The sequence below is a fragment of the Amblyomma mixtum genome, chromosome 7 (assembly GCF_055824585.1).
Source record: "Amblyomma mixtum isolate Tamu chromosome 7, ASM5582458v1, whole genome shotgun sequence".
Taxonomy (NCBI): Eukaryota; Metazoa; Arthropoda; class Arachnida; order Ixodida; family Ixodidae; genus Amblyomma; species Amblyomma mixtum.
In genome coordinates, this window is record NC_143018.1 from 151,583,268 (window position 1) to 151,608,827 (window position 25,560).

At 47.4% G+C, this 25,560-nt stretch overlaps 1 protein-coding gene across 1 annotated transcript in view; it reads right to left on the reverse strand.

The window, feature by feature from the left end:
* LOC149337871 (lipase member K-like) overlaps positions 1–25,560 on the reverse strand; it is a 316,672-nt gene that overhangs the window by 63,358 nt on the left and 227,754 nt on the right. The window contains exon 6 of the mRNA XM_089554532.1: positions 25,068–25,220. Within this exon, the coding sequence (XP_089410658.1) occupies positions 25,068–25,220 (153 nt within the window). The remainder of the gene's footprint in view (positions 1–25,067; positions 25,221–25,560) is intronic.

Consider the following 25,560-nt stretch of genomic DNA (forward strand, 5'->3'; position numbering starts at 1 on the left):
GAATAACATTGTTAAATTTAGATGTCGCCTGCGTGTGCCCGAGTTACTGAATGTTACAGGTTTATCGTTTTTAATGTTCACGCCGCTTTGTTTTAAACTGCACGGTGCCATATTCATTCTGTGTATATTTTTGCTACCATTCATTTTGTCATTTTTATCGGTTTTATCCTTGTCACCTTTTGATTATGTCTAATATCGTTATTATGGTTCTTTGCGCCGTGTGCCATTAACTGTCATATAGTTATCCAATGTACAATACCATTCTATACGAATTGGAAAAACAGCGCAATCAACGACGAGACACAAGAAGGACAAAACAACAGCGCTGACTAACAACCAAATGGTTTATTGCTACAGGTGAGGCAGCATATAAATGAAATGGTACGAGTAAAAACACAAAATAAGCATGAGAGAAAGATACCGCACAACCAAACAAGTTGACTAAAAAAATGGCTGAGGCTTAGCTAAGGTTAAGCCTAGTCAGATGCGAAGCATATTGATGGCTAGGCTTGGTAAAGTTCTTCGCTTTGTTCTTCAGTTGTAGAACGTTGTCGCCGAGCCGTATATTGAGCACGCCGCTTAGCCATACGTTCATCCCGCTCTTCATCGGTCTCTGTGGCACGCTGAAGCTTTCGCTTCTCGTTCAAATCAGCCCTGCTTCTAGGCGGCATCCCAACACCTGGCCGCCTCGTAAGTGCCCGGAGAGCGAGGCAAGCTCAGCTTTATACCGCTGCTGTAGCGTCACGTGGTCAGCTGCAGCGCCTCTGATGTGGAGCCTCCACCACCGCGGCCGACCGCGCGAGCCGGCAGCCCATCTCTCCTCTGCTGTGACGTCATGTTGTGACGTAGTCAGACGCCGCGCCTCTGATGTGGAGCCTCCACCGCCGCGGCCGACCGCGCGAGCCGGCAGCCCATCTCTTCTCTGCTGTGACGTCATGTTGTCACGCGGTGTCACGTGGTCACGCTAAAGGTCACGTGGTCACGTGGTCACGTGGTCAATAGTAGCTCCACCGCCGCGCTCGACGGGCTGTAGTGTAGCTCTAGTAATATGCTTCGCATAAAAAAGGCATGTCACTGATTAAGATACGCAAGTTCCTTTATCGATTTCCTTTAGATTCGATTTCCTTTAGAAGTTCATTCAGATTTATCGATGGGCTTTTCCAATGGCGGCCTGTCCGGAGCCAGAGATTCTTAGCACCCTCCGCTGCGTCACAGATCTGACCGCCGCCTTCGTCAGTTGCTCCGCAGCCGCTGGGGACTGAGGGCCGAGGATTAATTGGTTTGTTCATAGAAGGTTGTGGCCAAGTACCACACCAGGGTGGCCAAATCCTGCTCTGGTGAGGAAGTGCGTTGTCGGTTCTGGTCACCGATATCAGGCCGCACTCCAAGCCTGGTTATGCAATTCCATCGACACGCGGGTTTTTTTTTTAATCCGGTGGAGAAATGCGTGGCACCAGGATTCGAACCCCGGTCCTCTTGCACGCGAGGCGGATTCTCTACCTCTACGCCATCGCTGGAAACTGAACCTGGCAACGTTTAACGCAAGAACCTTATCAAGTGAGGCTAGCTTAGCATTGCTATTGGAGGAATTAGCCGGTATTAAATGGGATGTCATAGGGCTTAGTGAGGTTAGGAGGACAGATGAGGCGTATACGTACTAAAGGGCGGGCATGTACTGTGCTATCGTGGATTAGCAGATAGGCGAGAACTAGGTGTGGGATTCCTCATTAATCAGGATATAGCTGGCAACATCGAGGAGTTTTACAGTATTGACGAGAGAGTGGCAGCTATCGTAATTAGGCTTAATAAGAGGTACAAGCTGAAGGTGGTGCAGGCCTATGCGCCTACATCAAAGAGGGTTCAGCTTAAATTAAGAACAACGCAGCGAGCTATGGAAAGGAAAATGATAGGTGTAACTTTAAGAGATCGAAAGCGGGCGGAGTGGGTGAGGGAACAAACGCGGGTTAATGACATCTTAGTTAAAATAAAGAGGAAGAAATAGGCTTGGGCAGGGCATGTAATGCGAAGGCAAGATAACCGGTGGTCCTTAAGGGTAACAGAGTGGATTCAAAGAGAAAGCAAACGTAGCAGGGGACGGCAGAAAGTTAGGTGGGCGGATGAGATTAAGAAGTTTGCTGGGATACAGTGGCGGCAACTGACAAAGGACAGGGTTAATTGGAGAGACATGGGAGAGGCCTTTGCCCTGCAGTGGGTGTAGTCAGGCTGATGATGATGATGATGAAGAATACTAAAGATATTAGCAGTGTGATCTTGTCGCTCAATTTTCAGCAATCGCTATCATCAGGATCTTTACCACGTGACTGGCGGATCGGCAAAATCATTCCAGTGTTCAAAAAAGGTAACCGTTCATCCCCGTTAAATTATCGCCCGATTTCACTCACCTGCGTTTGCTGCAAAATCATGGAGCATATTTTGTGCTTGTATTTTGTAACTTCTGTAAATTTCTTCCATCCTAATCAACATGGATTCCTTAAAGGCCACTCATGTGAGACACAGCTTGCCCTTTTCCTACACAATTTACACTCGTACTTATACCGTAATATTCATTGCGATGCTGTGTTCCTTGATTTCGAAAAGGCGTTCGATAAAATCTCTCATGGTCGCTTAATACACAAACTCTCCCGTCTGAATCTGCACCCCTTAATCGTCAATTGGATTCGTGCCTTTTTAACTGACCGTCATCAGTTCGTCTATGCTAATAGTCACTCATCATCTCTTTCACCTGTGAAGTCTGGCGTCCCACAGGGAAATGTACTATCTCCCGTTCTTTTCCTAATATATATTAATGATCTTCCCTTAGTCTTTCTTCCAACGTCCGACTGTTTGCTGATGATTGTGTCATATATCGCCCCATAACAAATTCTTCAGATATCATCGCTCTTCAAGAAGACATTTCACAAGTGCAACATTGGTGTAACACGTGGCTCATGTCTCTTAATATTTCAAAGACCTCACTGATTTCATTTCACCGTCACCCCTACTTCATCGCGCCAGTGTACACTATTAATAACTGCCCAATTTCTTCGGTCAATCATTACAAATACTTAGGCGTCCATATCTCTCGTGTTCTAACTTGGACTCTCCATATCACCAATATAACTAATGCTGAATTCCAATGGCAGATCGAGACCGCTCCGTAGGATCGCGTACGGAGCGCGTCGGAGCGCATAGCTTCGCCACTTCCCATTTTGCGATTGGAATGCCAGTGCTCCCTCGGGAGCGCGACGCCAGCGCCGCAGCGGCGAGCCGCGGAAACTAGGCGCGCCGTCGGAGCGGACGCCCTGCTAGCTTCGTGTTCGAGTGCGACAGGAGTTGCGCGAGGCGCGATCTCTGCGTTGACAGACGCCGTCTCGGCGAAACAAAAAGGAGATAGTACGAAGGCCGGAATGTAAAGCCAAAACCAAAGCGTATGTACAGGATGCTCCACTCTCCGTGAACACGCGAGTATGCGGCAGCGGTCTTCGGAGAGCCAGTGAGCCTGTCCCTACCGTTCACGACAGAAGTGGCGGACGACGCGCAGGCAAGTCGCTCGCTGCTCGATTTTCCAGCCTTGCGACTGCGAGACGCAAGCCGCTGAACCAATCAGCGAGACAGTCGAGCTTTCGGCAACAACGCCGCCCGCGGACACGCCGTGCGACGAACTGCGCTGCCCCACGGACAACGTTTCTCGCTGGCTGCCGTACTCGTTGCTAAGCCTAACTGTTTTTCATCGATGCCGCAGCTGAGGGCGCTTCGGGACTGGCCAGCGCTGTAGTAAAGGTGCTACTCGCGTCACCGTTTTACTGTGTTCCTCGTCTCATAATCAAATAAAGACATGATCGATTTCTGCGACGCCTCCAGCAGCGGAGCTAGCAGACAGCAGGCCAGCCGCACTGGGCATCAGGAAGAAATTTGCTACCAGCAACTCGGTATTGGCCAACGATCCTCAAAAATGATTCATTTGTTACATTCCTCTACTCCAGGGCTTGTTATGAACGCGAACAAAGAATATTAGCGCATTTTTCTGACGCCGGCGGCAGGCCGGCAGCTTCACACTCGCTGTCCGTTACAGACGAATCTTCACTGCTGGACTCTGAGCTTTCAGTGCCCGAGTCAGAACTGTCACTTCCATGAAGCAAAATTAGTGCCGCACGGCTCGAAGCAAGATCATTGCCGTCCACTGTTGACTGGAAAGTGCCCGGCTGTCCCGGCTCGCCCGGCTCACCACGTAGCGAGCAGCCGGTCGCGACTGGAAGCAGACGCGACGGAAAAGAAAACGTCACGCGAGGTTCCGGTCAATTCTGCTGATTTCGGCGGATCAAGTATCGCTGCTCCACGGAGCGATCCAGGATTTACGCCTGATCCCGATCTGCCATTGGAACATACAACTCGCGCTCCCATTTTACCTTTGGAATACGACTGATCCAAACCGAGCAGAAAAACTCTATCCCGATCTGCCATTGGAATTCAACATAACTCCGCAAACAGTCTCCTTGGGTATCTTCGGCGCAACCTTGCTCTAGCACCAAGTTCTCTCAAATTGCTCGCTTACAAGACTTTCGTCATACCTAAACTTGAATATGCTAACTCTGTCTGGGATCCCCATCAGACTAACCTAATTAATACCATTGAGTCAGTTCAGAATCGTGCCGCGAGGTTCATCTCATCTGACTACTCCTATCATACCACCATCTCAGGTCTGAAATCACGATTGCAATTGCCTGCGGTAGTCACCCGTCGGAACACAGCACGTCTCTGCTTATTTCACAAGTTCTTCCATAACTTTACAGAAGCCAACCAATTAATTCCACGTGTGCATCGCATTTCCCGCCATAACCACCTGAACGCTGTTTACCCTGAACGTGCACATACCACCAGATTCCAGAAATCATTTTTCTTAAAGACTGCCCGTGACTGGAATGACCTCCCTGCTGAAGTGACCACCATCATGATTCACCGACTTTTCAAGACCACCATCGAGGAAGCCCATTCATCAATGTAATTTTTGTCCATTTTCTTATTAATGTATAATATTTTTTTTTGCCGTGTTATCCCCACCCCTCATGTAATGTCCCGAAAGGGACCTTTGAGGAATAATAAATAAATAAATAAATAATTACAGCCCCATTCCTTTCCTCAAAAAGCGTTGCGTCCAAAGGGCAACGCATCGCACCCAACGGGTGGTGGCGTTCCTTCGACTCCGTGTTAGCACTACAACACGCTGTCGCGTTCCACTCCTAAAGGCGAAGCTTAAGCGTCATTAATTGGCAGTTAATTAATGCACCAAAAAAATGTGCAGTGAACAATTGCGTAACATAATGCAGCACTCAGGCTTTCGCCTTTCACCACTTTAGCCACTAAAGTTCCTCCTAATTTTTTGTCTCAACCGCGGCGGTTGAATTTCTTTGGAGGAGAAATTCTAGAGGCTCGTGTACTGTGCGATGTCAGTGCACGTTAAAGAACCCCATGTGGTCGAAATTTCCGGAGCCCTGCACTACGGCGTCCCTCATAGCCTTAGTCGCTTTGGGACGTTAAACCCCATTAAACCAAACCAAACCAAACCAATCTTTGACTCTGTTTTGCTTTTACACAGTTTCGCGGTATTTGTTTTTGTTTTTGCTTCTGTTCTTTGTTTCTGCAATTGCCTCGCGATGAGTGGACTGCAGTAGACGATAATTCATTCTTTTGTTACTCGTTTATTTCGGCTCATCCTGGTTATTTAGCCATGCAGTTTTAGGTACTGGGGTGACGTTGCGTCGCCTCGATGTGCTGTTACTTCCATGTTGTGTGCAATGATGTCTATCAGTCTTAGATAGATTTGCCCACGCCTGCTGCTTTATCTTGTCACGTGGGTCTTGGATGGCATTATAAAAGCTGCTCGTTTCTCTGAATAAATATGTTGGTAGCCAGCGCCAGTCCTGTCCACTTCTTCGTTTGTCCTCGTCTTTTCGCGCTGCATTCTTTAACCATGATCACTGACCAACAAGCCCAAACAGCCACTTTAGTATATCCGAGCCCCGCCATTAATAGCGCGATTCGACTGAATTAAGTGGAACGGTGCGACAGGAAAAAAGTCGGATCTTGAAGCAAACAGTAAAAAATGAGATGAGCCTTAACTGAAGCAACACTGTGGCTCGCCTTAGTTGGTATATGGGTTATTCTTGAAGGTTAGGGCACAAGGGCAGATGAACCAAGACCTTCATCATCATCATCATCATCAGCCTCACTATGCCCACAGCAGGGCAAAGGCCTCTCCCATGTCTCTCCAGACAACCCTGTCGTTCGCCAGTTGCGCACAGTATCCCCGCAAACCTCTCAACATCAATTAAAGGAATAAAACTGCGCATAGCGATTGAAGAAGAAAAACGCAATAGGCGTGAGGACAGGACAGAGCGCAAACTTCCAACTAGTTTTTATTTCCGGGACACCAGCAGCTTACATACAAAAGAATCAATTATCAGAGGCATGACAAGCATACCCATGCGCACTCAAACAGCAAAAAAAAACCAATTGCCAAGCAAGGAGGAACACCGCCCCTATCTCATCTTAACGAGCAAACCAAACCAAAGGGGATACCAAAGGAAAAACCGCTGCGCCAGGACGGCTGCAGAAGAGAAGAAGGCGATGCCAAGCGTACTCACACATGCTTCACTTCACTTCATTTTATTACCTTAAAGGCCACCAGGATTGGGGGTATTACATAAGGGGTGGGTTACATTGAAAAATCAGATTGAATAAACAAAGAAAAAACGTAAGATAAAAATATCATTCGCTGTTAAAGGTAGCAGCAAAACAGTTCGCAACTGCTGATGGGCAGGTGATTGCGGCGATCTCGTGTGGAAGGCCGTTCCAGTCCTTGGCTGAGCATGGAAAGAATGACGATGCAAATGTAGTTGTACGCGTACATGGCCGGGCTACTTGAAGGGGATGACCAATGCGGAGGGAAATGCGTGCCGGCGGATTTATGTAGAGCGGACGACGAAGTGAGCTGAAATAAAATTTGTGATACAAGCGCGTTCTATAGTAATACAACGCCTACAAGCCACGGATGTTAAGCCTGCCTCTTCTTTAAGTGCTGATATACTGACGTTATATAAATAGCACGAATGTATTTTTTATTTATTTATAAATACTGCGGTCTTGAACTACAAGACCATCGCAGGTGGGTACATGATTTGTGTAACACCAAAGGACAAAGAAAAGGAAATACAGCAGACAAGGCGTCACAGCAACGAAATTAGTACATCACACTGTACTGTATCAATTCACAACCTCAGAATATATATACTGCAGTCATAGAGCCAAGCATATAATTAAGTAAATCTAAACAAATTACTCATCAACCGAACATTCAAAATTTCTTCACTTGTTGCAGCAGCTCCTCAAAATGGGACAAATTATTATCTTCGACTATATGACCAGCAAGTATGAATCTATGAATCTTGTGGTTCGATTTTGTATTGATTTTAGGGAATTTATTAGATAATTTTGGTTAGGGCTCCAAATAGCAGAGGCATATTCTAATTTAGAACGGACAAGTGATTTGTAGGCAAGTATTTTTAGGTTTTGTGGCGCGTGACGTAGATGTTGTTTTAAGGATCCAAGGCATCTGTTAGCGGATGATATGATTTTAGTGACATGCGCGTTCCAGGTTAGATCATTGGACAATGTTACTCCGAGGTATTTGTAAGTCTGAGCTAATTTTACCGTGACGTGCGAGATTTTATACGAGAAGAGTACAGGATTACGTTTTCGGTGAAATGACACGAGTTTACATTTCTTGGGGTTTAGTTCCATGAGCAATTTGTTAGACCAGTCCTGTACGCTGATTAAGTAATTCTGGAGGGCGAACTGATCAGAGGCGTTGTTGGTAGTGCGATAGATGACACTGTCATCAGCAAAAATATGGACGTTACAAGAGACATGCGTTGGAAGGTAATTAATGTATATTAATTCGCAGATAGCTCTACACACACACGCAAAAACACACATGCACATGCACAGGTAAAACTTATCTCATGGCAATGCCAGGTCATATATAAAGCCATAACAACAACAAAGATGGGGAAATGGGCGCACCTGATGTCGATAAAAATAGCCAAAAGGCTACACAGATGAGATGGTTACCTAGGTAAAACTGCGTCAGTCGTAAAAACAAACACAATAAAATCTTAAACAGCAAAAGCTGCACGGTCACGCGTGACCTTCTAAAAAGGCTATTTCTTTGGTTAGCAGTGTCAGCGAGGTTTAACTAACACATTTATCACCGGATTTCTCTATTAGAAAGGCCTCTATTATTTCCCTCTGCATTTTGGTTCTAGCACGTGCAAGGATGGTGGTGCCCCCGTACACAGGTTTGCATACGTGAAACACTGTATGGTCATACAGGTTGCCACTCTTGTAGTTTTCCACATTCCGCCTCTGTTCGATGATTCGATCATTGCCACATCTACCCGTCTGTCCCGTGCATGCGCCACCACAAGTGAGTGGCAGGCTGTACGCCACGTTGGTGGAGCATTCGATGAACTAGTTCCATGCTTCTTTTCACATTTACCACGCTTTTGGCTTAGCACTGTCGAGATGCTTGCGAGCTTGGTAGGCGCGGAGAAGAGCACCTTGACGTCGTTAATGCTGCCTATCTTCCTCAGGTTATGGGAAATTTTGTGGAGATAAGGAATCACTTGAACCTGCTGTCTTGGCCGAGGCACACTTGAGGCTGTCTTAGTGCCATTCTTTTTTACTTTGTGCAAAAGACTTCCTGTGACGCTGTTGATGACGGTAGACGGATACCACGCTTTTTCTTGTGTAGACAGTTGTCCTCTATGCAGTGTGAACAGCTTCTGGTGAGTGCGCCTTGAAGAAGACCGGTAATGATTCCACGTTTGATGAGCTTCGAATGGGCGCTTTGATAATCCAAGAGGCTTTTCTTGCTGCGTGTATTATATTTGCAGCAAGGGCAGCAACTGGATTCACTGAATGTGATTAATAAATCGAGAAACTGAATCTCTTCATTCTGTGGCATCTCCCAGGCAAACTTTAGGCCCATTGCTTCGGTAGTGAACATATCTACATTACTGGATATGAGAGCTTCCAAGTCACGGCCAGGCACCACTTGTAGTATGAGAAGGTAGTCATCGACATACCTCAGGACTTTCAGCGCACCCATCCCTGTAAGACGGTCGGAGATTCGCTTGTCCATGGCGGACAGGTAGATGTAACACAGCTCGGGTGCCACAGAGGATCCTATACAGATCCCTTCTTTTTGGACAGAGTATTTCTTCTTGAAAAATACAGCTGTTAACTTCAGGTAAAACTCTAGGAGGGTGATGAAGTTGTAAGTGCTTAAACCTGAGAAGCTCTGGAAGCTGATTTCGTTGGTGTGCTCGATCTTCTGTCGTACAGTTTCTAGGAGCTGCCCTTGCGGGACAGAGTAATAAAGATCTTCCACGCCCACAGAAAAGGCTGTATTAGCTGAAGTGAGGCTTTTGAGAGCTTCTACTGCTTCATTAGAACTTCTCACCAAGAAGGGATCCTCATGTGGCAGGCACTTCAGGCGCTGCTGCAGAAACTTGCTCACTGCAGCCTGCCATGTACCTTTTCCGACACAATTGTCCTCAGTGGGTATTCTGGCTTGTGTGTTTTGCTTGTGTGTTTTGTGTTTGCTTGTGTGTTTTGTGTGTTTCGTGGTGGCGCATACATTGGACTGACGGGTAGATGTGTCAATGATCGAATCATTGAACACAGGCGGAATGTGGAAAACTACAAGAGTGGCAACCTGTATGACCATACAGTGTCTCAGGAATGCAAACCTGTGTACTGGGGCACAACCATCTTTGCGCGTGCTAGAACCAAAATGCAGAGGGAAATAATACAGGCCTTTCTAATAGCGAAATTCGGTGATAAATGTGTTAGTTCAACCTCGCTGACACTGCTAACCAAAGAATTGGCCTTTTTAGAAGGTCATGTGTGACCGTGCTGCTTTTCCTGGTTAAGATTGTATTGTGTTTGTTTTTACGACTGACGCGGTTTTACCTAGGAAACCATCTCACCTGTGCAGCCTTCTGGCTGGTTTTATAGATATTAGGTGCGCCCCTTTCCCCATATTTGCTATTGTTAAGGTTTTACATATGACCTGGTATTGCCATGAGACACATTTTACCTGTGCATGAGCATGTGTGTGTGTGTGCGTATTGAGTTATCTGCGCGCGCGCAGTGTCGCATGTGTGAGTATATGTTCGTAGGCTTGGCATCGCCTTATTCTCTGCTGCAGCCGTCCTGGCGCAGCGGTTTTTCCTATGCTTGGTTTGGTTTGCTCGTTAAGATGAGATAGGGGCGGTGTTCCTCCTTGCTTGGCAGTTGGTTTTTTTTGCTCGTTGAGTGCGCATGGGTATGCTTGTCATGCCTCTGATAATTGATTCTTTTGGTATATAAGCAGCTGGTGTCTCTGGAATAAAAACTAGCTGGAAGTTTGCGCTGTGTCCTGTCCTCACACCTCTTGCGTTTTTCTTTTTCAATCCCTTTGCGCAATTTTATTCCTTTTATTGCTGATATGAACCAACTCACCCAGACGAAAGTGCTCATTCGAATGCGGAGCAATGGGAGAGCCGGCTCACCAGCAGCGAGCTCGCGGCCCAAAGGTCCTTAGTGCGGCACGCTACTGATGCAGCGCGACTCAGTGGAGCCCTGGACTAGGGGCCCAACCTTGCTGAAGAGAAGCCTCAAGTCGCCGGCGCCACGAAAGACGACGGAGGCTTTGAATCCGCGAATCTCTTAAAAGATCTCAATAAAAGTTTTCTACTACTACTACTACTACTATTGAACTGATTCTTAACCTCATCCGCCCACGTAAGTTCCTGCCGCCCCCTGTTACGCTTGCCTTCTCTTACCCTTACCGTTACCCTTAAGGACCAGCGGTTACCTTGCCTTCGTATTACATGCCCTTCTCAAGCCCACTTCTTCCTCTTGATTTCGACTAGGAAGTCCTAAACTCGCGTTTGCTCCCTTACCCACTTCATCTGCTTCCGATCTCTTAACGTTACACCTATCATTTTTCTTTCCATAGCTCTCTGCGTTGCCCTTAACTTCAGCTAAACCCTCTTTGTTACCCTCCACGTTTCTGCCCCATAGGTGAGTACCAGTAAGATAGACAGAGCTGTTGTATACTTTTCTCTTGAGGGATATTGTTAAACTGCCAACTACCAATTCAACCCCTACCCAACCCCTACCAACTCAACCGGAATGTCGGAGACTACCTGCCCTGTTCTGAAGCCACGCAGCTGCTCCGGCCAGATTGGAGGGGCACATCCTGAGGGACGGGGCGCAAGGACAAATGAATCCTTACCAACTTGAGTACTGCTGGAGACTGCCTGCCCCGTTGTGAAGCGACACAGTGGTTTGTTGGTAGGGGTGCATCATGAAAGACAGGCTGCAAGGACAGTTGAACCACTACGCACTCCTACCAACTCGAGTAATGCTGTAGACTGCCTGCGATGTTCTGAAGTGACCCAGCTGATCGGGCAAGTTGGTGAGGGTTCGTCTTGAAGGACAGGGCGCAAAGACAGATGAACCCTTACCAATTTCAGTTTTGCTGGAGACTATATGCTGAGCACCGGTGTGTCCGACGTGCCGAACTTAAAACGCGCGGTTGGTGGACAGACTTAAGGCGGGGGTACCACGGCGGCCATCTTGGACAAGACGTTAGTTCAACCACCAGGGCGGCTCCACTTGTCCGTGGAAGCGAAAAAGCGCTCCTCCGAGACGGTCTAGTCCTCCTCTCTGCGTTACCTTGACCTCCTCTCCCTCGCATTGTGGCAGAAGGAGGCGGTTAGTCACGGAGGGGGGATAAACGCCCCGACAATGACGACCGCACTCGAACGTGTTTGGCACACTCGTACTGCTTCTTTCGCCCCTACGCACCCCTTGGTGGCCCTGCCATGGTGCTTGGCGATTCTCTTTTAGGAGGCACTATTTCGAATGCGGAGAGATTCTATATCTTTCACATTTACAGAAATCATGTTTTGTTTCCATTTTTCCAGAGTTGTACACGTTGTTTTATAGTTATTCTTTTCTCACGACCCTGAACAATATTTTGATGACCAGCAGCGGCAGCCACGGCAACCAATATTACAAAATAAAGCTTCGTAGGTTCCACTGGCATCCATAACAAAGGGCCACAAGACATCTATGGGCTATGGCCTTCGTAAAACAATATGGATGATGTCGAAATGGATGCAGCGGACTAGTAGATGACCTCTTGGTTTCAAAGGGCGGTTGCCATGTGTGTTGTCAAAGCCTTTTCTGCCGTCAAAGGCGCGTGACGCTACGCAGCTGCGGGTGTCGCGTGAGACTTGTGTGCTGTTGATTCCCGTTCGCCATGCAAATGTTTATTTCGCAATTCCAGGAAAAACATTTGCAGTGAAACATCAACCCGAGATTTCGAATCATGGCGAGTGTTTTTATTGTTTACTCACACACTGCCAGTGTTATGTAGAATTCTACGAGAAAGCTGATATGGTAACAGTAAATAAGAGAAAATGGGCAGAATAAGGCATATCAGAATGGTACAAACATATTGCGTTCAAGTCGTTGGGTCAGTAGCTGGGGAGAGGAAAAGAAAGCAATATCACAGTGTGTTAGCCCCCTTCATCTCCTACCCGTTCCCGATAATAGCTTGGGAGAGGTAAACTCTTTTTGTGTTTCAGTCTGTGACGTTGAGATGCGTTGCAAGTAATGCTGAATTTTTTTTTCCGCCCGCGCATCCATGCATGATAACAAAGATCCCGAAAGCGCTTACGGCCGCCGCCGGCAACATTCTTTTCGTTCACTTTTTATTGTCAAATAAACCACTACCACCACCAAAGTTCGAAAAACGAGAAGGAAACACTGGCTGTGAAATTTCGACTGGAGACTGCGGGACATAGCTGGCAAGAGCTAATAAGTACTCATTACAATCGCGTCGAGTTTCTCCCTACTGTGGCCTTAGCATAGCATTTCCATCTATTCATTGGAACTGCATTTTGTTGCCACACGAGGCAACGTTCCTGCTTTTCTGATATCGTTAGTGATCGGCACGAAATTGTGATAGTTCCAACAGTTCTGATTCCCTGCTGTCTTGTGAACACGGATGTGAGCCTGCGGTAGCATCTGCTTAGAAAATAAGCGATCGAATGTGAATATTGCACTACCCCCCCTCTCCCATCTTTTTGTACTGGCACTGTTTATGTAGTAAATTTGTATAGTAAAAGGCTCATTTTTTCTCCATTCCGAGGAATGCGGGAAGTCAGAGCTATACGCACCGTGGTAGCCCTCTAGCTGATGTCCGCAAAATCAGTGGACTTTTGCTTTCACGTCACTTTTCAACTGAAATCGCTTCTGCTGCTAGGTTTCGTTATGTTTGCTCTAGCATAAGAAAACATTTTGTGCTCACGCTGAGGTCTGGGGCTAATCAATCCTTGCACAATTAGTGAATTTCGGCGATAGGTAGCGGAAATTCGCAGATCTGGCCTCCCAGTGGTCTGCATTGTCCAGGAGCCGATTCGAAATATTTGGCGGCGTTTCAGGACAGCGCTTCTCAACCGATGAGCCATAGCGCGAGGCAGAGGTGCAAGATCGTGTCTTCGCCCTAGGATAACCATCTCTGGCCGCCTCCTCTCTAGCTACTCACAGCGTTCCCTGTGCTACTTCTAACATGGAGCGCCCGGTAGCTCTCTCGCTGAAAAAAAAAATCTTTTAGAATAGCTGTGGAAACTGCGCAACTCAAGCGTATCGGAACCGGCTGTCAGAGCGTCAGCCAACACAGGGCATTCGTCCCGTGGATACATGAGCCCGACAGAAGTCGAGTTGAGTGAGTCCGCATTTTGAGGGAATGTGAAAAAAAAAAAATCGAGGAAGAGAGTAGAGCAGTCTCGGTTTTCCTTCTCAAAAGATGCTCTTTTGAATACTAAGCTCGACCTGCACTCTGATCGCATTTCTTTTGATCGTGATAGTACGTTCAAAAAAGCGCTTGAGTAAGAGGCCTCAAGGGTCCAACTGCAGTCCAACTGCAAATTTTGCAGGAACACTTATTTCGTCTGTCGTGTTCAAAAAAAAAGCCCCAAAGAACCTCGCGCACTGTCTTATTCGCAACTCCTGCCAAGAACCATGATACTGTCAAGCGCCGGCTCACATTTCCACTCTGCGCAGTGAAGAGGTAAATTAGATCCAGTTCCCTTTTATAGCGATTTTGAGTGCTCCCATGCTGCGAATTTCACATACCACACCAACTGCACAATCCGCAAAACATTCACCATGCCTCTTTTCGCACTGGTGCTTTTTTCTTCGCCCATAACGTGAGCACAAACCGCTGAGCTGTCTCGTGGCCGAGAAAACAACAGGCACGCCATACCTGGCCGCAATATTTTTCATGGTGTGCAAAAGCAAGGCTTTTCTCTAGTTGTCTAAGCAGGGATAAGATTCCTTATACAGTGCTAGCATGCGTCAAGGTGCGGTTAGCTCGTCAACATATCTAAATATTCGCAGGACAGAGCCGTCGTCAGCAGAAGGTGCTAAGGCACGGTCAATGGAAGATAAAAATATATTGCATAGCACCGGTGCAACACCAGATCCTACGCAAATGCTATTTTTCTGAACAAACATGTCTGTTCCAAAAGAAACAACAGTGGAGCTAAGCACAACAAGAATCTTTCCACACTAATACCTGCTAAAATTTGAAAGGATGTAGCCCCATTGAAATCAGTACACTCGCGTAGTCTCGAATGCCTTCGCGGAGCTCCGTTGACTTGAATGTATGTCAGCCGAATGCCGTTGAATAGTTCGTGCAGCTGCACAAGGCGACATTCGACTCGAATGACACTCGGTTGGAAGGTATTTGAAACGCCCGTGTAGCAGAGATATTGCTAATCTCAGCTCGTGATGCTTTCTTAGATAACAGCATGCTATCAGACGCGAAAGCAATTACATCTGCTATGAAATATTTTCCAAGTATTTGCGAAAACAAACTAATTTTCACAATGTGCTGCAGCACCGATCGTCACTATCATGATTTCCAAATAGCACCTCTTTTTGCCATGCGACAACGCAATGTTAGGAGAAGGTAAGTGACGCCAACCAAGTAAAATACAGGAAAAACACGACGTTTCGGGACCGGCTCGGCCCCTTCTTCACGGTGTGACTACGGGCGAGCGCAGCTTGGCTTTTTAAGCCCCTGTGTGGAGGACCTGCGGGTCAATGGCCGCAGCCCATGGACGTAGGATGAGGGGAGAGTCCCCAGGGAACGATTAACATTCTCTCGTGTTTGCTGTATGTGCCACGACTCGAGTAGAAGCCTCCTGCGTGGGTTAGCTTCCGTTTCCAATACAATGGTGCTGTCGAAGTCAATTGGGTGGTCACACCCTTCACAGTGTTCGGCCACGGCGCTGCGTTGACGATTCATGTGACGGACGTCCGCTTTGTGTTGGTTCATCCTTTCCGCGAAGTTCTTCGTTTCCCCTATGTACGACGCCGGGCAGACGGAACACGGAATTTTGTACACGACGCCCTGGGCCTTTTCTCTGGGCTGCCGGTTTTTTGGGCGGGGGAGAAGGCGACCGATAGTGCTGGTCGGTTTGTGCGTTGTCAGCACCCCTTCTTTTCCGAGAATGCGACCGAGCGTCTCGCTCACCCCTCTCACGTAGGGGATGCAAACACGTTTCCGCTTCTGGCATGCGTCTGAGGAAATAATAGACCGGATTTTGTTTTGCCTTTCTTGCTTCCTGATAATGCGCCGGATGAATGAGCTTGGGTAGCCGTTCTTTTGGAGGTCAGAAATGACTCGGTTCTTCTCCTTCCTTTTATCTTCACTTGAGGAACATATGGAGTCGGCTCTCTTCAGTAATGACGTCACGACAGATGCTTTGTGCGGGATGGGATGGTTCGAATCGAAATGTAGGTACCGTCCTGTGTGGGTTGGCTTCCTGTGCACCGAGGACTGCAGGCCTTTGTCGTGCCTTGTAAGTAGGACATCCAGAAAAGGCAGGCTGCCCTGCTGTTCATGTTCAACAGTAAATTGTATGGCCGGTTCAACTGAATTTAGATGACTCTGGAGGTTTTCTATCTCTGAGGTTTTCACCACACAAAAACAGTCGTCTACATAACGGAGGAATAACTTTGGCTTGGGATTAAAGGAGGAGAGGGCCCGGCTTTCGACGTCTTCCATGGTTAGGTTAGCCACTGTGACTGAAATTGATGCCCCCATAGCAGTTCCGGTTGTTTGCTTGAAAAATTCTCCGTTGTAGGTGAAAAAGGTACTGCGCAGACAGAGGTCGAGAAGGCGACATACCTCATCGACGTTGAGTGGAGTTCTCTCGTGCAGCGTTTGGTCGTTTTCGAGTGCGCGGCGAGCGACGGACACAGCAAGGGGAACCGGTACGCAGGTAAATAGCGACACCACGTCAAATGAGACTAGGCTTTCGTCTTCCTCCACGGTAAGGTTCGAGACAAGTTGGACGAAATGCCGCGAATTCTGTACATGCGTGGGTGTTCTGCCGGCGAGCGGCGCCAGTACCTTGTGCAGGTAGTGCAGTCTCTCTGACTACCTGCACAAGGTACTGGCGCCGCTCGCCGGCAGAACACCCACGCATGTACAGAATTCGCGGCATTTCGTCCAACTTGTCTCGAACCTTACCGTGGAGGAAGACGAAAGCCTAGTCTCATTTGACGTGGTGTCGCTATTTACCTGCGTACCGGTTCCCCTTGCTGTGTCCGTCGCTCGCCGCGCACTCGAAAACGACCAAACGCTGCACGAGAGAACTCCACTCAACGTCGATGAGGTATGTCGCCTTCTCGACCTCTGTCTGCGCAGTACCTTTTTCACCTACAACGGAGAATTTTTCAAGCAAACAACCGGAACTGCTATGGGGGCATCAATTTCAGTCACAGTGGCTAACCTAACCATGGAAGACGTCGAAAGCCGGGCCCTCTCCTCCTTTAATCCCAAGCCAAAGTTATTCCTCCGTTATGTAGACGACTGTTTTTGTGTGGTGAAAACCTCAGAGATAGAAAACCTCCAGAGTCATCTAAATTCAGTTGAACCGGCCATACAATTTACTGTTGAACATGAACAGCAGGGCAGCCTGCCTTTTCTGGATGTCCTACTTACAAGGCACGACAAAGGCCTGCAGTCCTCGGTGCACAGGAAGCCAACCCACACAGGACGGTACCTACATTTCGATTCGAACCATCCCATCCCGCACAAAGCATCTGTCGTGACGTCATTACTGAAGAGAGCCGACTCCATATGTTCCTCAAGTGAAGATAAAAGGAAGGAGAAGAACCGAGTCATTTCTGACCTCCAAAAGAACGGCTACCCAAGCTCATTCATCCGGCGCATTATCAGGAAGCAAGAAAGGCAAAACAAAATCCGGTCTATTATTTCCTCAGACGCATGCCAGAAGCGGAAACGTGTTTGCATCCCCTACGTGAGAGGGGTGAGCGAGACGCTCGGTCGCATTCTCGGAAAAGAAGGGGTGCTGACAACGCACAAACCGACCAGCACTATCGGTCGCCTTCTCCCCCGCCCAAAAAACCGGCAGCCCAGAGAAAAGGCCCAGGGCGTCGTGTACAAAATTCCGTGTTCCGTCTGCCCGGCGTCGTACATAGGGGAAACGAAGAACTTCGCGGAAAGGATGAACCAACACAAAGCGGACGTCCGTCACATGAATCGTCAACGCAGCGCCGTGGCCGAACACTGTGAAGGGTGTGACCACCCAATTGACTTCGACAGCACCATTGTATTGGAAACGGAAGCTAACCCACGCAGGAGGCTTCTACTCGAGTCGTGGCACATACAGCAAACACGAGAGAATGTTAATCGTTCCCTGGGGACTCTCCCCTCATCCTACGTCCATGGGCTGCGGCCATTGACCCGCAGGTCCTCCACACAGGGGCTTAAAAAGCCAAGCTGCGCTCGCCCGTAGTCACACCGTGAAGAAGGGGCCGAGCCGGTCCCGAAACGTCGTGTTTTTCCTGTATTTTACTTGGTTGGCGTCACTTACCTTCTCCTAACATTAAATTTCCCAACCAGACAGACTTCTGTCGAATGTTTTCTTTTGAGTTTTGACAACGCAATGGAAGTGCCATTCGTTCATGGGGAGTGCGCTTCGTGAAAGTATCACTAAAGTTGCCCGTGTGACATGGGTATAAATCCCCCCACGCTCGCGCACAAACACGTTCAAACACGGAAAATGGTACGGTTTCAAAAATCATCATACACTGTAAACCATTTTTGAAAAGTCACTAAATTGCATTTGAGAACTATCAAAATGTAGCAGTTACTACTCAAACATGATGCCACTTCATTTTCAGAAATTATTACTTTTTATCGTCACGTATATACAAGTACGCTGGACGAAGTTCCTACGGAAGTTCCTTTTTATCGTCACGTATATACAAGTACGCTGGACGAAGTTCCTACGGTAAACTCAGATTTCTGGATTTCCTGCAGCGCACACAGACCCCCCACCCCGGCGGCGCAACATGTAGGCTCTCAGCCCTCATTTCTCTTCACTGCTGCCGAAAAAAAAAATCGACTACACGTCTTTCCGGGTGGACGGTCGCTTTTAGATAATGGGACTCTTGTCAGCTAGGGGGATAGGGGAAATTAACAATAACGCCCCTGCACACTGCTTTGTTTTCTTTCTCTACATTGACTCAACAAACGCACTCGCGCAAGGCTCGCAAGGTCTCGCGTATTTGTGTGTGTGTGTAGCTATTTTCGTCTTGTTATATGTCCGCAGCTGTATCCATGAGCAGGCATACCGGGGAGGCTAATAGCGCAGAGAAAAAAAAAGCTGCTGTGTTGGTACTATCATGTCAGCAGTTCGGATACTCGAACCTGTACTAACGGCTTACTATATTGCATTATGCCAAGTTTTCGATTAGCGTACCGTCCTAGCGGCCGCCAGGCGGAGCACGTTTTATGTTAGTGGTTCAACAGCGACACCAGACACTCACAGAGAAAAAGACGACGTACAAGGAGGCTCCTTCTGTGTGTCTCATCTTTCTCTGTCAGTGTCTGGCAGGGCTGTTGAACAACTATAGATCAAGTCCACTCAACCCCTATGAATCAACTCCAAGTAGCCCAATCTGCCGTTCTTCAGAAACGCGTTTGCAGAGTTGCCTGAACGCCCATGAATATTTTCTGCGAAAATGCATTTATAATTGTGGGTGCAGGTGGTCTCCAGAGCAGTAACGGGCAGTGCTGGCTTCAATAGCCAAAAATGAAAGGGGTGAGTCATCTGTGGACACGCCTTCCCCGGTGAACTTTACCCGGCTACGCTGGCGAACCTGACCGCGTCTTGTCGCTTGAGTCTGGTGACTGTCAGGACCACGCATGTAACTGCGAGCGCCTAAAGGCTACTGGCAGCACATTCCCCCCACCCCCCGCAGTTGTTGACCGAGCAAGCGTCGTTCCTGGAAAGAAACGCGCAACGCACCGCTTCAACACGACGGTGAGAGCAAGGGTTGGGTGCCGCGCTAAAGATTTTTATTACAAACCCCACTGCGCCCAGGGTGGGTGCGCCCTGACAACTTCTACCTACTCCCCGCAGCAGAGGCACACAGGTCTGTCTCCTCTTTCTAGCCTGGCCTTGGATGCAGAAGAAGCTTGGATTGGAACGGCCGCATTTCAATCGCCTTCGCAAAACATCAGCTTCGCAGAACTGTGAAACCCCTCCCTATTGTAAGCAGCGTGACGTCAAAAAGTTGCGGCCCGGTGGGCAAAATTGAAACTTTTGGTTTTGAGCCTGTGTTGTTGGTCCCGAGGGCTCCTTCCCCGCCTTTCTACCCCGATTCGAGACGCCTCGACGGCCCTCATAGGATAGAGCAGGGGAAACGCTTGCGCTGAATGACTTAGGCCGGGTGGCAGGAGCGCGCTCCAGGCGCCAGTGAATCCGGCCGAAGAGGTCTGCTGAGTAGCTGCTAGGGTTGTGGGCTAGGTCTTAACGGAAGTCAGTTTTCTTTGCACGTGTTGGCCTGCCTGCAAATCTGTATGCGCAGTCGCGTTTTTTTTTTCTTTTTCAGGTGAGAAAAATGTACAGCCTAAGATGTGTATCCCAGAAAATAGTGAAAATATTTTTTTTTCTGCGAACTTGAAGGAGCGAAAATTGCTAATTGATTACGTGCACTCAGTGGAGCAGATTGTCAATGAAAACGCTGTTACCTCAATGGGGAAGTGTGTGTCCTAAGTGAATCAACTTGAAATTCGAGGCCAATACAATGGGGTTTTGTTACGTTTTGTGCTAATAATAATAAACACAATCTTTATGTGAGCATAAAATAAAGTGCCTCTAAACAGATATGCGAAGCTGAAGAGATTACCGCGTATGTGAGCACACTTTATTTTCAGAGCCATCGCTATATGTGCTCATTCATGTGCAAGCAAACATTTTGACTTAGAAGTTACATTCAGCCAGAGCAATGCTACTCCCGTAATATCTTAGAATTTCATGAAATATTGAGGAAAATAGATGTCTGTGTAAATTATGGCAGATTTTTTTCACGTTTCATGATCATGCACATAGAAGCAAGCGCTGTGGCAAATGCTATTTCAAGGCCGGAATGCGAAGACAATGCAAAGCATGAGGAACCGCCCTGAGCAAGAGGCTGAAGCGTTCGTCAGATCTGGTGAAATGTAGAGTTCCGGCCCCTTCCAATTAGGTTTTTTCGTAACCACGCTGATGAAAATCTGGTCGTAAATGTTTATCAGGTAGACAAGCACCATTTTGAAAATACTTATGGTCTTTCTTCTAATTTGTGAATACGGATCGACACTAACGTCATTTTATGTCAAAAACCAGGTCAAAAAACAATTTGCGATGTAAAACCTGCGTCCCCCATAACCTTGCTGAATTATCCTGAAGTCCTTGATGGTGTTGGTGAGAGGGCTTCGAAATCTGCTGAAAAATAGCTCTTAGACGAAATGTTTTCACCAATGTCATCCACAGACCACGCAGCCGAAGGACTTCATACCGGTTTCCAAGAAATTTCACCGGAAGCTCTCGGCCCCTCGTGTTCACGGAACTATCCTGAGTAGTAGTAGTAAGTGGCTTTTATTGTAAATGAAAAGGAAGGTGTAAATGAAGATGAAGGATTCTTGCCAGCCCCGTCATCTGCTTTCATGTCTAGAAGCACCTGAGCTGGGGCTGGGGGAAGGAAATGGAAAGCGAGATGACAGTGAGGGGGAAAAACAAAGGGTAGAGAGAGAGGGGAAGAGGAGGGAATACCTTCCCACCTGCTTGTATTTCCATTACGCGAGGCGATACAGCCAGTGGGGAGGACCGCAAAAAGTTTCAGCAGCCTCGCGTTGCCGGCGACCTGACACGTGAGGCGCGCACTAAGGGAGAGGGCGACCGCGCTCTCTCTCTCACACACACACATACACACACACTACGCTCCGCAAGCTCCCCCTCTCACTCGCATGCACCAAGCTGCCCCGCACGCCCGCAGCACAATTTTCTCCATTCTTGACCGGAGCGGAATTCCAGCCATGACTAACAATGAGGGACACCACCCCTTTTGAGCACCCGCGAGCAGGTTGACACGTGCACATAGAGGAAGTGCCAGCGTTGCGAGCAGCAAGTGCACCATAGCAGACTTCCATATTTATGCAACTCACCTACTCCTATCTAGACACTACACGCGCATTCGTGCAGGGACATTCGCACCAAATGTAGCTGTACTATTGCGGAGCAGCTCTTCCGGAAACCGCGCCATTTACGAGAGCTAGTTTTGAATCATAATACCCTGTAGCCCAGACTGACAACTAATTGCATTTCTAACGATTTTGGAATCCGTGGTTTGCACACCGCTGAGGGAAGGTACTGGTATTTCATGCAGTGCAAACAATGGCAAGAGATGCTGGCATTGTTTTTGCTGCATTGTGCGCATGCATATCACCAGCTACGCTCCCATATACCTTTCAAGAATGTTATCCGTGCATTCTTTTTTTCTTGCAGTGTGTGATTGACATATAATTTTGGGGGCATGCTTTGCATTCACTACAATGCTAGTGAAATCACACTGTCCACACGTGCACTTTTCCACCGGTAGAGGCAGAAGCGGAAGGCTTCATTCGCTTCCATTGATGTGCATTTTCAAAAGACAAACGCATGTTCCTTATAAAAACAGGACCATTTTATTGCAACATCTGCTAAGCACGTTCAGATGCCTTGCACAACTCCCCCGCACATCATGGTGGCTGCCTGCAAGCAAACAAGTCCATTCCAATGTCATATGCGAGTCTATTTCCAGGAAGTGACAGGAAATGTCAGTGCTCAAAAGCGGGTATTAGCTTGTTCTTTACTGCTCAACTATTGCAGTTACTTTCCATTGACTTAGTGTTTCAGGAACACGCAAAGACATATGCTTACCTCTCATCATACAAAAATGTGAGTGCAGTGACGGAAAAGGAAAGAAAATATGTGCATAAACATAGCAAGTGGACTGAAAAGTCCTTACATACATCTAAGTCATTTGCTACCACTGTAACAATGAGAGCAGATAACATGTTAGGATAAAAGCCTGCTGAGCACGATAGAAACATATTCTGCTTACGCTATACAGGGTGATACAAAGCTGCTGGAACAATGAAACACTGCTTGTTTTTCTTGATAACATGGTTGGCATGGTTCTCACTGTGTCAAAGGAAGTACACTGGATAGTGCACAGAGCAGAGTTTTCATCTGCGGCACTTGAACATCCATCACTTTCATCACAAGTTTTGCTCTCTGGCCCCTTTTTCAACACTACAGACAATAAAAAATGAGAAGTTGGGCTTCTTCGACATCCGTAAATTGTACTTCACAATTTATTCTTGCAGCGAAGTAGGAGAAGAAAAATTTACTTGCAGTGAATACGAAACAGAAGCATGCACTGACTAGCGCATTTCTCTAGCCCCAGTTATGCAGTGAATTTCACGAGCACAATTATATTTCTTTGAAAGCACCGGCCTCCTAGCACGAAACTAGAAGATAATCAGCCTCATAGGCACGTGCTAGGTGCATGAATGAAGAAAACTGAACCTCCTCAGCAAAAAATTTCAAGTGCTAAGAACTAGTTTATCACCGGTACTAAAGTATCTGCAGTAGCTACGGCTCGCAGTGCGCTTGTACGATTTTTCATCACGCTTTGCCCCTCCCTCATCATAATCTACACATAAGCTGCCAAATGCCACTCGCATAGAAAGGTGTCCAACCCCCCACAACGCAAACTGCCGCTTCCTTGCACTGCGGGCTCCTAACGAGCTCAGGAGGAATGCAAAACGCAAACGCGAAATGTTTTGCGCAATGCAGAATCAGCAGGTGATTTTATCGCCCTGTATAACCTGTAGTATATTTTTTAGACATGCCAACAGTTTATAGACTTACTTCAGAGCGGAGTGAAGAAAAAAATTCCATCTGACACATCTGGGTTCCAACCCGCGTCGTGCGCATGCTCAGGACGAGAGTCGTCATATACATAAAATATCCCTCAATGCCCTCTGTGACTTTTAAAACTCATCGCTTATTTCTAAACACAAGCCCCTCAACTCTCCAATTTAGAGCCACTTCTACAGGCCCCCAGCTAAGGAACAAATTATTATGCAGCAGATTTCTGCTCTCGCCTTACGAAATGTCACAGTGCCGTGACACTGGTAATCTTGCACACGCGTTCATGAAAAACCGCACTGTATAACACACACTACGAGGTAGCTCACGCACGCGACAGAGGTACAGTTGGGACTTCAATGCACATACTAATAACAAAATTGTGGTCCGAATGGCTCACCTGCGTTTGGCCCTGGCATCAGCCATGCGCGTACGAAGCTTTGTCATCGTCGACCTTTTGCGCTGAAGGTATTTCCGCCGATTCCCCATTTGACACTTTTACACAAAAATAAACTGGCAAGATAAAGTGATAAAAAACGGCGCTGCACACAAATACAAAAGCGCAGTAAAAAAAACACCAACAAGCAAAACAGCACGATACGCCCATGACAGCCTGCTGAGCAGCCGAAGAAATGACCGAAAGGCAGGAGAGGTTTCAGCGAAGTCAGTCGTCTGTCTCGTAAGTCTTGCTTCAAAATGTTTGGCAGCGCCACTGTCGTTGACCGGCGGAACTCCATTGTTGAGTCAAAACGCCCGCGAGATTCAAATGCAGCAGCCCCGTCGACCAACAAAGGGGCGAGTGCGAGCTAACATGAGTCGTTTATCAAACGAAAATTTACATCACTGGTAGTATTAAGACCAGCGACTTCAGTTCCTGTCAAAAAATCCTGGAATATAACAGTGATATTTCGCGCTGGATGTATTTTGCGGAGGTTACGGCGCACCAAAAAATGGCGCAATTGAACGGCGCAGTACTACCGTTCTGTTTGTCATAGCGAAATGCCGCCTCCAGAGGATTTCGAATATTTCCTGAATATTTTGTGTGCCGAATTTGTTCCCTATACGACGTTTACTTGCTTCTAAAACTCAGATCAAATAAGCGCAGTTTCTAGGTTACGACCAACTTTGAACAATGAAAACTAAAAAATTATGACATGTAGCTCAATGCAATTTTCAAGAATTAACAACATGGGTACTATCTACAATCCTGCTAAATATGTTTGTGATTTATGAATTGGACTAGGAGTTATTAATGCGTCATTCTTTTAAATTTCACACTTATTTATGGCACCAGTTCTAAATAACTACCCAATATAACTCAATAACTTGACGCAAGGTTCTCGAGTCACACTTCATCTAAAAGCTGCAGAAGCAGTTTTCTTTTCGGAGCAGCAGTTTTCGTAAAAATCCGGTCCAACGCAGGCAAGTCGAGCAAAAATATCGTTTTATGCCCCTCGCTCTTTTGCTCACTGCTATCATACTAACGTGAATAGCTTTTAGCGACACATACCATCGCAAAGAAGATACAATTATCTTTATAATGCGCTCAATATCATTTTTCTAGCGCAAACGGATGAGCCACACCGCTCACACAAACATGACGAAAAACGGCTGCTGACCGCCGCTAGCGTGGTACCGCCGCCTTAATTCTGCAGCACCGCCACGCACCTGGTTCAGCTGGTTGGGGTTGACGCCGAAGAGGAAGAAGGTGGGAAGGGCACACGCGTACCGCAGGCTCGACTCGCAGATGGCGTATGACACTCGCTGGAGCCACTTCGGCCGCACCAGGAGCCGGCCCCTGTTGGCCACCACGGCCGCCGCCTGCGCCGCCGCGAGGTCCGGACTCATTAGTGTCGCCACACGGTGCCACCGTTTTTTGCCATGTGCCAGTTTCAGAAATGATCACCCTGAATGGTTTTTCCGGTTTATGGGTTTTTCCACTGAAAAACACGTCTAAAAAATCTTTTCGTGCATAGCCTATTTCTTTAGCCAGCTTGGTAAGGTTTAACTTGTTGCATAGCTTCTTCGCTTTAGCTTTTACTTTTGACATCATTATTTCGTTGCGGCAGTTAAATACAGAAGACACGACTTCGTCAGCCTTGAACTTGTAAAGTTCACAGGGTAGAATCGCAAAACCACCTTCTTTGTCAGCAGGCAGCAC